Raw genomic sequence first — 15,543 nt, 5'->3', positions numbered from 1 at the left:
TAATCAAAAAAGTTAAAAAATAATTCATGCGTGAAAAAGATTATATATATATCTCTAAACCCCATACATGATTTTTTAAAAAAAATAAAAATCAAAAAAATATTTTTTTCACTTTTTTAAGATGAAAACAATATATGCAAATTATTTTTATACTGATAAAAGATATATATGAACAACTTTTATAACAATGCGAGTATATGTGAGACAATTTTAACAGCTTACAAATTTGAAAAAACACTGATAAAGAGAAGGGGAAAAAAACCTCAAAGTAAGAATTTCTAAAAGTAGTACTATTAAATAATTGGGGCGGGTCAAAATCTTGGCATATCAAAAGTCGTCCTGTCCCACCCTATTGAACTCCTATTCACAAGCAGCATTTAGCAATAAATCCTGTCCCACCCTAAATATATATTAAATGAATGTAAATCATTTTCACCCAATTTTATTTTTAAAATTAAATTTTTCCTCAATTTCGAACTATAATCAAAATCCCTTTTTATCTCATGCATTGTCTATCTTATTTTTATTATATCACATTTATTTAATATATCTTTATATTATATATAATTTATTTTTTAACACATATATTTATAATTTTTTCTTTTAGTTCTTTGATATTATAAGTAAAAATGATATTTTAAAGAATTTATCACAAAATTTTAATATATTATTCTTATAACCGTTATTTTAATATAATATGCATTAAGTGTGTGTATATGTATGCATACGTATATTTTTCTTTTCTCTACTCTTTTACTCTGTGCGTTTCATATTACTTGATTCTTCTTGATATATATGACACCTCTTAAAAAAATTAATTAGATGTGTATTTTACTACACAACATTATTAATAATATTTTGAAATCTTAAATTTGACTATTACTATTTTATGTAGTTAATTAATACTAAGGGTAGAAATAAAAAGGTATTGCAAATTTCTTTAATTTCATATAAATGGCGATGGGTATTCTCTTCTATATAAATAAACAAGTTTTGATTGACACAATCTAAAATAATTTAAAATCTAAATAATACAATCTTTAAAATTTTGTCCTTAATTAAATTAATTATTTGAATTTTCTACATTGAAATATATTTGTATAATTATTATTCTCTACTATATTCACTTGTATAAGTAGATATTAGAGCTTTAATTATTATTAATAAAATTAATTTTCTTATTATGCTAATTTACTTCATTATAGAACATCACTAACTTATATACTTAATTAGTATTTTTCACTTTTTTGACCAATTTTTTATGTTTTTATGAAAAAATCATTACATTAAATAAAAAATAAAAATATCAAGATTTCTAAAGAAGTAAAAAAAATTTGACAATCAAAAAGTATAATAGACATTTTAAAAATTTACTAACCCCTCTAACTTAATGCTTTAAATCACTAATCAACTTCTCAGTATTTGGTTGTGTAATGTGTGTGTATTGGAGGTTTGGAGATAATTTTGTCTAACATATGAGATTTTATTGCACTAACTTTTTTTTATGAATTTAATTTTTCCCCCCCAAAAAAAAGGAAATAGTTGAATACACCATAAAACTTATACTCTGTTCTAAATGACACCATTTAATTTGACATATTATTATTTAAAAAAAAAACATTTAAAATATATGGTCTAATATATTTTTTGACCATTTGTATAATTATAAAGGGTGTAGTACTTTTTAAATAAAGGGAGTAGTACATTTTAGATTACATGAGTGCACACTTATACTAATTTTTGAGTAATCCTGATATTCCTGAAGAAATCAGTGAGCCCGAAACTCAAGTGAATGAAGAACTTTCAATAAATTCTACCGGTGATGAGATAAATCTAGATCGATCAAAAATTACGGTAGATAATGTTTTTGCATATAATGTTGCAATTAACCTCATGCAAGATAGTGAAAGTCTTGAGCCTAAATGTATCAAAGAATGTCGACGTAGATGTGATTGACCAGAATGGCAAAAGACAATTCAATCAGAATTAGACTAACTTGCTAAACGTGAGGTTTTTTGACTAGTAGTCCTCCAAACCCCTGAAGGTGTAAAACCAGTTGGTTACAAATGGATTTTTGTGCGAAAACGAAATGAGAAAAATGAAATTGTAAGATACAAGGCACGCCTTGTTGCACAAGGATTCTCTCAAAGACCCGGAGTCAACTATGAAGAAACATATTCACATGTTATGGATGTTTAGGATAACTATGTATATTTATTCATTTACTATAATTTTTTATTACACTTGGACATCCAAAGGGGTGGTTAAGTTATGGATGTCATTTTCTACATAGTGGGCATTTTGCCACTAGTTTTTCCTCATCTTTCTAACTCCTTTTCATTCTATAAATTGCCATATTTTTGGCATGAATGAATACACAGAAACGAAAATGAGAAAATCAATTATACTCTCTTTATATTCTCTTATTCTTCTTCCCTTTATTAATTGTCACCCTAACCAAGGTTTTGTCCCACTGGATTTTTCTGGTAAGATTTTTAATGAGGCAGCACTCAAGGCGTATTACCAAATGTGTGTACTCTTTTTTCTTCACTAGACTTTTTTTCATTGGATTTTTCTTAGTAAGGTTTTAACGAGGCACAACATCTATAGATGTTTAGGATAACTATGTATATTTATTCATTTACTAGAATTTTTCATTACATGTGGACATCCAAGGGGGAGTGTTAAGTTATGGATGTCATTTTCTACATAATGGACATTTTCTATATAGTGGACATTTTCTACATAGTGGGCATGTTGCCATTAGTTTTTCCTAATCTTTCTAACTCCTTTTCATTCTATAAATTGCCATATTTTTGGCATGAATGAATACACAGAAATGAAAACAAGAAAATCAATTATACTCTCTTTATATTCTCTTATTCTCCTTCCCTTTATTAATTGTCAAGTTAGTTAATTTATAATAAGCGGTACATTTTAGATTATGAGTGCACACTTATACTAATTTTTGTACTATTTGATTTGGGCGTTAGAAATTAAGAAAAGTGAGTGCATTAATGCAATTGCGATTTTATACAAATGACACCCTGTCCATAGAGAGATATAGCCAATTAATAGCAATAATTGATAGAAGCAGGTTAAGAAGCATCTCTTGAATTTACTTATCAAATATTTTCTATTTTAATTTCTACTTTTATTTATATTTTTAACAAATTAAGAAAAGATATTTTTTTTCTATTATATTCTCAATTTATTTAATTTGAGTTAATTTCTTTAAAAAATATAGTGAGTAAATATATTTGAAACCTATCAATTAGTCATTATTTTTAAAAATAAATATGCTAAATTAAAATTTAACAAGTAAATTCAAAAAGTGTACACATATATACACTAAATATAAGATGCAGGTCAAAGCAACTATTGACTTTTCAGGTGATTTGCCAATTTAAATATTTTTATAAAGTTTACATGTTTTGTATTTCAAACCTAATTAAGTCAAACCCGTGACAAACTTAAGCAGGCTGTTATCTCTTACATATACAATTTACTCAAAATAAAAGGGAATTTTACCCATCTCACAATCTTAGATTTGAAAGTTAGGGTATTTACCATCCGAGCAACTCTCTCTGATCCCATCTAATATATATATATATATATATATATTAGAATTATATTAAAAAATAATTAGTTATTATTATTATTGACTAATGATTTTTTATAAAATTACATGTATTTAAAACATTAATTGGAGAAAATAAGCCACCAAAGAAACATAAGAAAATCAAATACTTTGTATGATAAGAAATGAAGATGGAGTATTTGATATGCTCTTGTTTAGCCATAGATTTTGAAGTTAGAAACTATGAAAAATTGAGTTATTGAAGTTATGATTTTTTAAAACTTGAAATTATGTTTGGACATATATTTTACTTGAATTTTCTTTTTTTAATATTGTGAATTGTCAGTTAAAATTTCTCCTAAAATATTTTGAAGATAAATTTTCGAAATCAAAACAATCAAACAAATATTTGAAGATGAGAAAATTTTTGCTAGGACGGAATATTTACCATGACTTGTATGGCCTAACAATGCCATTGTAACAATGTGCATATCTGTAGAGAGCCCAAGCCAAATCAATATACTTAATTGACTTCAACCTGATCTGAAGACTTAAAAACACCATTCAGCATATAAACAGTTTTCATTTCTTGTGTTCAACATATTACACGAGAAATCACACGAAAGGCGAGCAGAACAGTAACATCCACACCTGCACAACCCAAAGAAATGATACTTCTAATTCAAAAAAAAAAAAGTACCTGTTGTTCCACGTAATGGATATCAGTATGTCTTCTCCGGAAAATACATTAAGTCCTACACAAATTCAATATGAACAAGCCACAATCAATTACCCACATTCTCTTAAGCTTGTACCTCTACCTTTTCAATTTCTGGTTTTGGTTCTTTTTCCTCTGAAGCAGCAGAGTCTGCAGTGCCTTCTGCTCCTGACGAAATATCATCATCCACAGCTGGAGGAATCTTGAACATTTCATCATTTTCCAAAGCTGTGAATTTCTCTTTGGATTCTCCTTTCAGTAGCTCAACAACGTCAAGCATTGTTGGTCTCTTCTCAGGTCGATTTTGAGCACAAATGAGAGCAACAAGAACCACTCTTTTCAATTCTTCCTCCACGTAGTTTCCGTTCAACCTTGGGTCTGCAAGTTCACTGAACTTCCCTTCACACGCAAGCGGTAGAGCCCAATCAGTGATTGTGCGTTTCACAGTTAAATTGAGCTTCTCAATCGGTTTCTTGCCACTAGCAAGCTCTAGCAAAAGAATACCAAAGCTGTAGACGTCACAGCTCTCCGATGCCTTCCCTAACATTGCATATTCTGGTGCAAGATAGCCTAGAGTGCCTTTTACTCTAGTGGTTACATGTGTTGCACCATCTGGGATGAACTTTGCAAATCCAAAATCAGCAACTTGGGCTTGGAAATTAGAATCGACCAGTACATTGCTGGCTTTAATGTCTCTGTGGATGATGTGTGGGGTCGCATGGTGGTGTAGATAGCTGTCATACACATTAGAGTTAAACAAATGAAGAGGAAACATAAGATCCTGTAACACCCAGGAGGGCCTAGGGAGTGTTGGGTTTTTGTGTGTGTGGGGGGGGGGGGGGGGGGGGGAGTCAGAAAGAAGGATCAAGGATGTTCAATACTTACGAAATTCCCTCAGCAGACCCAATTGCAACATTCATTCGTCGTTTCCAATCAAGAAGGCTTTCAGCAGAATGCTGCCCGTGAAGATGAGAAAGTAAGCTTAAATTAGGCATGTAATCATATACGATCAGACGTTCCTGGCCTTCTGCACAGTAACCACGTAGACTTAGCAGATTTTTGTGTCGTACTCTAGCCAGAATTTCAACTTCAACAGCAAATTCCATCTCGGCTTTGTTGCTCCACACCTTTAGCCTTTTGACCGCTATCTGAAAATATGTATCCATCAAGAAAAGCGCAACCCTATGATCAGTAGGTGAAGTTCTACAACTCATTGTAACACACATTGTATGGAAGGACTCAAACTTCAGTGGCACGTGATGTCTTTTCAATTTAAAGATATTTTGCTAGTCTCCCATACTATTTAATTTTTATTATAGTTCCTCAGCAAAATATGTTGGTTCAAGAAATGAATCTTTTGAAGACAAGCAAGCAAGCGCACACAAATGGACATACCACTTGCACATATTCCTAGTCCACCTCCCTTTTCCAACAGAAGCATTCCATGTCATGGTTTCAGCAGAAGTATCTTCTTCTTATTTATTTCATTTCTTTATCTTTTTTCCCTTTTGTTCCTGGGAGAAGGGGGGCTGGGGCTTCTTTTCAACAGAACCACCACAAGCGGCAGGCATAGAATGCCCAATGCCCCCAGGGTGATATAGCGTATATACAGTTTTTATCTCTAAAACACAGATGCCATGGATCCAGTAGATAATTTTAAAAAAATCTTCTAGCTTTAGAATGATAAGTTTCATTTATAAAGCATTTGTTACGGCGAGAAAATGGAAATTAGACTCAGTTTTGAGATCAATACTTGCTGGAAGATAGATAGTAGCTTTAGAGAGTCTTAACAAAAGCAGTACCAACAAGAAACCAGAAAATCAGATTAGAGAAGTAGTGAGATAGGAGAGAGGTGAAACAATGATGGACTTTTCCAGAAAATTCTAAAGAATCAATAGCACTAAGATGAGGAATATATGGCAAAGTAAAATACTGATATCCCATTCAGAATTGCAAGTTATTATCAAATTAAAGCATGAAAGAATCATAACAGATCCCAAACATATTTATAAACTGAAAAAAAGTTTCTTAACCTAACAAACTGGTCAAGTAGAAGGTTTATGGAAGGGAGAAACAGGGACTGAAAACAGTTATCCTGTAAACTTAAGTTTTAAGAATGATTAGTGCCAGATAATGGATTTAATACCGTAAAGTAATATAACAACATCAACAATAACATACCCAGCGTAATCCCACAAAGTGGGGTATGGGGAGGGTAGAGTGGGTAGAACCTGTTTCTGACATAAAGTAATATAAGCAAGACAATTGGAATTTCCTAACGCTGCCTCCCTTCCACCCCAAACCCCTACCCCCAAAATAAAGGTACTGTCCAGGTCAGCATCTTGACTAATCCTTGAGAACGTACAACCTCCGACCCAGCTCAGGTATGTGGTAACTCCACCCACCTGGATTAGGCAAATGGTGTGAATTCAACTGATCTTGCCATTATTGGGATGTGAACAATGGTATAATACATTTCACATAAACAAAACCTACCTTCAGTTGAATTGGACTTCTAGTTCCAAACCGATCTAATTTTGGACCAAACTATCAATCAACTAATCACCGCTCAATTCCAAATTAATTGGATCACAGAAAAAGGATCTACATTTCAAAGACACAGTTAGATGTGTTTTACTATCTCTTTAAGCAACCTAGATACTGGTTTTCCCTATCTGATGAGAGAAGGCCAGTGAATCAAACAAAGAAGAGATCCATTTCCCTTTTCGGGTTGAAGTAAGTGAAAAGGGGAAAGAAGCGATCCTTCGTATACCTTTTTACACTGCAATGAAAAGTCAGCAGAATAGCTTACATGCAGCCTCCAACCAAAATGTGGTTTGAATTCCTACGTAACCGGTTATAAGTGGAAAGACGCTCCTATGCACATACTTCTTTTAGCTTAAGTTTTAAGTTAAGAATATTGAACCGAGTAAAGTCACAATACTGTGCACAAATTGTAGATCAGACAGTCTAGGAATGTCTCTTTAGCCCGTTTAACCATATCTAAATTTATTTTCATTGTTCTAATACCAGTCCTACTGCACGCATGCCACTTTTGAGCATTGCATTAGATGATGGAGAACAAATCCGCAAGTCCCTTTACTTTATGTATCATTTATGATTTGAAAAATGCAAAAGTAGTCCAAATAAACATAAAAAACAGAGAGGAGGGGATTGTAGAAACGAGGAAAGGGAATGAACAACCATTTTTGAATAGAGGAACTTTTGACTACTAATGCCACTGCCGTTTAAGAATAAACTGTGAACTCTTATATCCTCTTTGATATCGTAATGACCTTAGTTGTGACTCAAGTCGCAAACATACATTTGAGAAAAGAATGGTAACATCATATGGTGTTTGCTAGTGACATCACCATAGTCATACGCCCTTTACCTTATATTTGGTTTTGTGAAGGGGAGAGGGGAAGTTGTTTACTAATAATCCAGATTTCCCCAAGTGAAAAATGTAAATTCCTGTCTAATCTCTTCTTCCTGTCCATTTGGGAGGGGCTCAAAAGGCAGTCAGTAACTTTGAAGATGCTCGTTCATTAAGGCTGACACTGCGTCCCATTCCAAAAAAGCTTGTTGCGGGATTGGACCTTACTATACAAAGATTGTAAAGCTTTCCTAGTTGCGGGATTGGACCTTACTATACAAAGATTGTAAAGCTTTCCTACGAAAAAACTGTTAAATGTTTTCCGAAACCTCTTTTCAAAGTGTCTACCATGGAATAAGAGATATGAGCAACCCAAAGAATGATCTTCAAGATTCATCTCTTTAAAAGCTAGGACTTGAAACCTGTTATATCTTTAAAAGCTAGGGCTTGAAACCTGTTATATCATCAACAGTCATAAGTACAATCACAAACTCACGACCAACTAACTTGGAAAGATTCCTCTAAGATACCTAAATCCAAGTGAATGACCACGATCCAACTCTTGTATGGGAAATTAATCACCACTTTTAAATCAAACATATAGGAATTGACTCGAGTGTACCAATAATGTTCCAGCAACTCTACCGAATTTTTCATATAATTGCTCCAATCAGTTAACAAGGAAAAGGGGAGCCTTGAAGCAAAGCAACGTTGAGTTGTCACCATGTGACCTATAGGTCATGGGTTTGAGATATGGAATGAGTCACTTATGTCTGCGCACCCCTTGGCGTGTGGCCCTTCCCTGGGCCTTGCGTGAACACGAAATGCATTGTGTACTGGGCTGCCCTTAGTTAACAAGACATATAGTGCTATTTTTATTTTAAAACAATAAGCGAGAAGACATTCAACATTATAGATGTGAATTACCTGAGATCCATCCCAGAGCTGGCCCCAATAAACACTTCCAAAACCACCTTCTCCAAGCTTGTTATCATAGTTAAAATTATTTGTAGCAGAGTGCAACTCCTTCAGAGAGAAAACCCTCCATGTTGTCTGCTTCTTCGCTTGCCCCTTTCTGTATCATTTCAAATCGAAAATTAATTCATAAAAAAAAGGGGAAAAATAAGTTCCTGCACTTATTGGCAGCATTTCCCAAATTCACACAACAAAAAACTATTCAAAAATATATTTTCAACAAATGCAACAGTGTCTAATTAGAACATTCCAGTACAAAATTTGCAAAAGTAGCTAAACATAAAGCTTAATTAGAACAATACCAGGTGTAATTTAAGAAATCAAACGAATTTAGTACACACATACCGATCTGAACCCTTGACGCAGCAAAATATAGACGAAAAAGCCATAGCTTTTGAATTTTGAAACACCTAAAGTACTCAACTTTCTTATAACAGAAGTGTATATCAAATTCAAAAAACAAGCGGGTCAATCAAGAATCAATCTTCAGAACCCCATAGCACAAAAGAAGAAAAAACCATGAACTGTACTCAGCAATCACTTTATCTGACTATTTCTGTGTGCTCAAGATAAATAAAGCTTCCTCATTTCCGTTACTGCGAAGAAAACTCCATTCCAATCAAAGCAATTTCAGAACCGAAAGATTATTAAAAAAAAAACAAAAAACTAGAGAGAGAGAGAGAAAGAAAGAAGGAAAAAAATAGTAGTAGTAGATTCCAAATGGGAATGCTTTTTTGCCAATCGGAGTCTATTGAATTTTCTCCTTTTTGTTGAAAAAACGAAAGTGGTTTTGGTGAGATGGGAGAATGGGCAAAAGAAGATTATGCTGGGTGGCAGGGTTAAGTCGCTGTTTTACCTTTGGACTAATGTTTATGTTTTTGTTTTTTCATTGGTCACTGTTTTACGCAGTAGCGCTCTTTATTTTCAAACTTCCCTCTAAGCCCGGATCCAATGGAAAGGGAAGGGGGCCTATTCTCATTAATTACGCTTCCTTTTAGGCACACAATGAGACCATATCATCGTACTTCCCTCACTGCCTTCTTTAACAGTTAGACACTTCCAAATGTAGTGTGGCACTATTTAGACAAACGTATTTACAGTTTGGGTGTCGTTTGAATTGATTTATTTTAGGTAATTTTAAGTTAATATAACTTTTTAATATTTTTGGAGTATTTGATTAAAATTAAAATAGATTTATTTTTAAATTAAAATAACAAAAATAAATCAAAAGTCAACTTTAGGTTAACAATTCATTTGACCAAGAAAATTACTCCTTCCTTTTCAATTTTGTTTGATTTTGACTTGACATAATATTTAAAAATGTACAAAAAGAAATTGAATCGTGTGCTCTTAAACTAAAAATTTGTAAAATGTACCAAAATATTTTTTAAAACTTATGATTTTAAACATGTCACATGTAAAGTTAAAATTAAAAATTGTCAAAAAAAGGAAAAAAACACACATTCTTTTTTCTAAACAAACTAAAAAGAAAAAAGTAAAACAAACGAATTTAAACTGTGGGTGTATTCACATTTTTTCCAAATATTGTATTTCAAATTTGGTAAACAACTTAGCACCTCTTTTCCAATTTGGTAAAACAACTTAGCACCTCTTTTCCAATTTGTTTTTTGCTTTTGAAATTGTATCTAAGTATATTCAAACATGAACTTATTTCAAATATTTTTTTGCAAAAAAATATAAGCTAACACTTTATCTTCAATTCTAACTATAAAAAATTCAAATAAAATAAAAATATTTGAAATGCATGATCAAATGCCTGCTTATACTTGAGAGTGAGAAAAATAGAGAAAAATAACTGTAATTGCAATTCCACACAAGTAAAGGCATACACAGAGAACTCTAGAGTAGTCCATATAGCTTAAAGGGCAAGTTAAGCATTGGTTGAACTGTCATTAGTCTTCTTTATTACATCAAACAGTTCAACTTTATGTGACAAAGTAACATCACTCTCAGCAGCTTCGTTTAATTAATTGAATCCAGACACTATGTCTCCATTAATCAAACTTAAATAATTGAGTGGCATCTTCTATTTCATTGGCAAAAGTGGCTACTTTCGAAACAATTTAATACTAAAAAGAGATAACATGACCTTTTCAAAAAAATCGGTACCCTTCGCAAATTCATAATGGTCTATTCTTAATTATATAAACATAAAAAATAAATTATTTTTGAATTGATTTACATATGATATTTATTGACCTAAAAAGATTAACAAAAAAGTCTTAAAAGAGGTTCTATATATGAAGATGTTTGGAGACTAGAGATATACAACGATATATGTAGCATACATTAGGCGATCGAGGATATATACGATGAAATCAAGACATGTATATGGTCAGTCGAAAGAGACTCAAAGCACTTCTTAGTTTTTAGGGGTTATACATGGAATCAATCCTTAACCCGTTTTAAATTACTTGCCTTAATTTCATCTCATATTAGAAGTTTTGTTTTTTATGAATCTATTAATGCATTTAATTTCTTTTATATTTTTTTTTGCATTATTATATTATTTTAGTATATCATAAATTAAAAAATTAAGGATTCATGAGACTTATGCTATGTGTCTCGAAGTTTATGCCTTGCTCCGTATTAAATAAAATGTCCTGCATTATGTTTTTTTCTTTTAAAACATTGATATGTACTGATATTATATTTTTGATGTAATTATAAATTATCGTAAGAAGTCATAATTTAATAAATCAAAAATATTAAGGACAAGATAACGTTGTGTGATAAGTATCAATGATCTGAATAGCATCGCATGTATGTCTTCTAGGTAGTCATTATTCTAGTAACACTAGAGAATAACAAGAAAATGTCGAGATTTTGAAAGTAGAAAAGATTATAATTAATTACGTTTTGGTTTGCTAAACAAATTATTGAAGAACACAAACTCTATGCAACTTGGCCACAGTCACGTGATATGGGGCCCTCATGCAAAGCCATAATGTATTGTAGTAACATCTTTTTACTCGGTAAACTGCGCTTTAATATCCTTTTAGAATAGAATAATTTTACTTGATGTATCGATACTTAAAATTACGATGTCAGCAAACCACTAAACGATAATAAAAGCTAAAATTCTTAGCACAGGAAAAGGAGAAGTGTAAAAAACTCACTGTTAGAAATGAGAGAAAAACTCTTTATCTATAGACAACAAAGAGTAGTATGAACAATTATTTATGTGCCTTATCGAAAATGTCACAGTTCTTTCGAAAAGTCATAACCTTTCAAAAAAAAGTCACAATTTTTTTAAAAAATCATAACCTTTCATTTTTAATTCACACCTTTTAGAACCAAAAACATCAACATTTGAGTCACAATGATCAATAACAACAATTACAAATTAAATCTAAAAAATAGAATATATGTAAATTTTATGTTTATCTTTATAAGGTAAAAAGGCGAATTTCAATAAAAATTTTGACTCAAAAGATTTGAAATCAGAATACAAAACCATAAACGATAATTATCCCATTATCATGTGTAAATGTTAACTCTAGTGGGTCCAATATTTATACCCTGTATAATAAGAAGATATTTACGAACATATTTACCAAGGCAAAATACTACTTCTTTACTTGGTAGGTATGCCTATTGCCTACCAATCATTTATGTCAGAATTGAAATACTACTCCATATTACCAACTGTTTTAGTACAAGACAAAATTTATTCTCTTCAACATTAGTTTATTACTATAATTAGGCAATCAATTGATACTGCTCTGACCCAGTCCCACGTGTTACTGTAATTAAATTTTTAACAGTTGTAATTTAAAATGATAAAACAATACATGTTGAACCAGATTTTTATAGACCAGCTAAAAAGGAAAAAGAGAAAAAGGTAAAAAAAATGCCCCTTTAAGTATAGAAAATAGAGCACATTCGGGTGTGCTCGAGTTGGTTTGAGGGGAGGCTTCCACGAACTCCCTAATAATGTCTTCTCAATCTAGTTCATCGCATGAGGTTTATTTAGTGCGTTTTACATCTCCTGTAATTTATGAGCGATTGCACAGTGAGAAATTTATTCAATGCGTACAAAGCACTCACTCGAAAGACAGATTCTATGACAAAGATTATAGCGTTTGCGAATTTTTTTAGAATTTTCCAAAAAATATATAAAAAATAAAACAATTCTGTTGGAATTTAGTAGTACTAAATACGTCCCTATCGTTAGTAGATTGACTCAGATTTGCCCTTAATTATGGGGAAAAAAATAACTTTGCCCTCGATTCTAATTTAGTCTCAAATATATTCTTATCATCGAAGAAATTGCTCAATTTTGCCTCAGGGTACGCGCGGTCCTCCTTAACGATCATAACTGACATTGCATCATAGTTTCATTTAGTAAATATACTCCTGTTTGCGACTCCACATGTAATTGAAATTTCACAATTTCGACTCTTTGAGAGAAAACAGAGCAAACGAAGAAAAATGAAGCGGCCTTCTTCTCTGCCCATATTGTACGTTTCTTGTTAATTTTTCCCCTTCTTTTGCTTCACACTGATTCCTCTTGTCTTTCATTTCACCATTCTGTTACAATGGCAGGAAGCAATTCAAAGGAACTCATTACGTAGATGTCAATTCTAAGAAAGGAAAGTCAGTACTTGAAGATGAATACGAAAACGATGAGATCATCGACTTCGAGAGAATCAGCACACCTGTGATTTGCAAGGCAGTACAAAAATGGGAATCCACCACACGAGGTAGAACGCATTTCCTTTCCCAGTTTCTGCTTTTTTCTCTTCTTTTTTCCCTCCCTTCATAGACTATAGTATGGAATCAAGAAACTGGCATTTGGGTTAAAGTTCCATTCTTTCGTATGGAATTACAGATTTTTAAACCGTTCAGTAGAATTTTTAGGAACCCATTAATGATTTAGAGAATACTCTGTTTTCTTGAAAAGATTACAGGAACCCATTAATGATTTAGAGAATACTCTGTTTTCTTGAAAAGATTACAGGAACCCATTAATGATTTAGAGAATTCTCTGTTTTCTTGAAAATTTTCAGGAACCCATTAATGATTTGGAGGATTTTCTGTTTTCTCTTCTCATTACTTGAAATTTTATGTGGATTCATCCATTGGCAGTTTGTTATACATTAAAGATATTTCTTAGATTCGTTATACTTCAGATTAATTTTTCGAACGGTAATTTAAGCAGGGGAAGAGTTTTCTTCCGAAAGACAGGGGCTATGGAGGCGTGAGCAGATTAACAGAGCAACAAGGCTAGAGAAACAACTCAAAGCAAGATGGGCTGTCGATGGACTCATTGAAGAAGAACTCAATCGTTTTCGAGCCCAATACAAGAGGTCTATAGTCCCAACAAAGCTCAAAGATGTAGCCCAATTGATCATGCCTAAATGGACTCCATCACCAGAACTAGCCACATTTACTTGGTTAGGCGATTGGCGGCCCTCAACAATCTTGGACCTTCTTCAATACTTATCCCACTCATCTGGTCTTTCAAAATCTTCACCAGATTCAGTTGCCATTGAAGTGGCATTGCCCCAATTGATCAACGAGTTGCGAATCGAGGAGGCAGTGATTGATGAGGAAATGGCTGAGATTCAGTCCAATTGTATCTTTCACCTCCCATTTGGACCAAAAAAAGAGGCCCAAAAGGGTGAGCCTGCAATGGCTTGTATTCAATCTGAGTTTAAGAAGATCCATAGGGTCATTACCAAGGCACAAAATTTGAGGCTAAAGGCAATGGAAACGGCAGTGAAGAAGGTGTTAAACAGAACAGATGCCGCAGAGTTCTTGGTTGCTTTTGCTGGAATTCAAGACTTGGTTCATCAATGGGCTACGCAACACAAATTGCAGCAAGGCCCAGTTTCTATACGTACTAAAGCCCTGAAGTCTGCTAGCCCATTGAAGTAGTAGGCCCATTTGAGTATTAAGAAGAATTTATATGATATTCAATTGCAATTAGGTAGTCTATAGGGCTATTTCCGCGTATACTTCTAATATTTCAAATCCTGACACTTCAATTTTTTGTATTGTGAAAATGATATACAAGTATTACTACCGTTAATTCTTATCTTGTCCTTTTTTTTTATTAAAAGAGTTTACGTTGCGCACTATCAAATACATGTGGTAGACACTGATCTATATAATAAGCAAAAAAATTAACGTCAAAATAAATAAAATATTGTAGAGAGGTTTGACACATTGACTCAACAAGTAAGTTTCTAATAAGGTGTATTTGGTACAAAGGGAAATGCCTAAGATTTCCATATATTTTGTTGGTCAAAATATTTTTGAAACTTCTTCTTTTTTAGGAAAAGAACAATAACATGTCTAGTGTAATGTCACAAAAGAGCTCTGAAAATGATAAGATGTATGCAAACACTACTTCTATCTTTGTGGGGAGAGAGATTGTTTTCGATCAATCATCGGCTAAAAAAAGTAGGAAAGTAATTAAGAAAAAGAGACAACAGAACAATAATAGTAACAAATATTAATATACACTAGAGAGAGAAAAATTACGTGGTACCTAAATTACATTGCTAGAAGTGCGACAATACCAACTATTTATTAATGTTCTATCATAATCCTCGTTCTCCATGCCAAATAGAGACAAAAACAAAACCATCTTGCCCTGTATGTAATAGTAAGAAAGAGAAGCGGATGGTCCAGAACTTGGTTGTACAACTTGAACTCGATTTGTTGTCCACCGAACTAACACCTTAATTAAGCTACATCAACACCGAAATTGTACGGTCCACGTTATTGGTGGAAAGCTGCTGGTAACACCTGAAAAATAGACATACAAAAAACCAACAAGAAAGAGCCCTAGAGTAGTCGGCTCTTGTAGCCCTGGGAGAGAAAGAGCGGGAGAAAGGAGAAGAAAAGAAAGAACGCGTCAAG

General features: G+C 32.6%; 2 protein-coding genes across 3 annotated transcripts; one reads left to right on the top strand and one right to left on the bottom strand.

Annotated features, from left to right (window-relative positions):
- Nucleotides 1–4,143: 4,143 nt before the first annotated feature.
- Nucleotides 4,144–9,487, bottom strand: LOC129895470 (PTI1-like tyrosine-protein kinase At3g15890). The gene is made up of 4 exons (XM_055971193.1): nucleotides 8,995–9,487; nucleotides 8,602–8,749; nucleotides 5,184–5,446; nucleotides 4,144–5,032 (listed from the first exon to the last, which is right to left on the bottom strand). The coding sequence occupies exons 1-4, from the start codon at nucleotides 9,036–9,038 to the stop codon at nucleotides 4,384–4,386; spliced, it is 1,104 nt and encodes a 367-aa protein (XP_055827168.1). The 5' UTR covers nucleotides 9,039–9,487; the 3' UTR covers nucleotides 4,144–4,383.
- A 3,430-nt stretch (nucleotides 9,488–12,917) lies between these two features.
- Nucleotides 12,918–14,713, top strand: LOC129895608 (uncharacterized). 2 transcript variants are annotated; one of them, XM_055971338.1, is made up of 3 exons: nucleotides 12,918–13,133; nucleotides 13,219–13,376; nucleotides 13,832–14,713. In XM_055971338.1, the coding sequence occupies exons 1-3, from the start codon at nucleotides 13,105–13,107 to the stop codon at nucleotides 14,551–14,553; spliced, it is 909 nt and encodes a 302-aa protein (XP_055827313.1). In that variant the 5' UTR covers nucleotides 12,918–13,104; the 3' UTR covers nucleotides 14,554–14,713. The 2 variants fall into 2 exon arrangements, with proteins under 2 accessions (XP_055827313.1, XP_055827314.1); XM_055971339.1 differs by having other exon boundaries at nucleotides 12,921–13,133; nucleotides 13,835–14,713.
- Nucleotides 14,714–15,543: the final 830 nt, after the last annotated feature.

Source organism: Solanum dulcamara, chromosome 7 (genome assembly GCF_947179165.1).
Source record: "Solanum dulcamara chromosome 7, daSolDulc1.2, whole genome shotgun sequence".
In the NCBI taxonomy this organism is placed as follows: Eukaryota; Viridiplantae; Streptophyta; class Magnoliopsida; order Solanales; family Solanaceae; genus Solanum; species Solanum dulcamara.
This window is presented reverse-complemented; position numbering and strand designations above follow the sequence as displayed.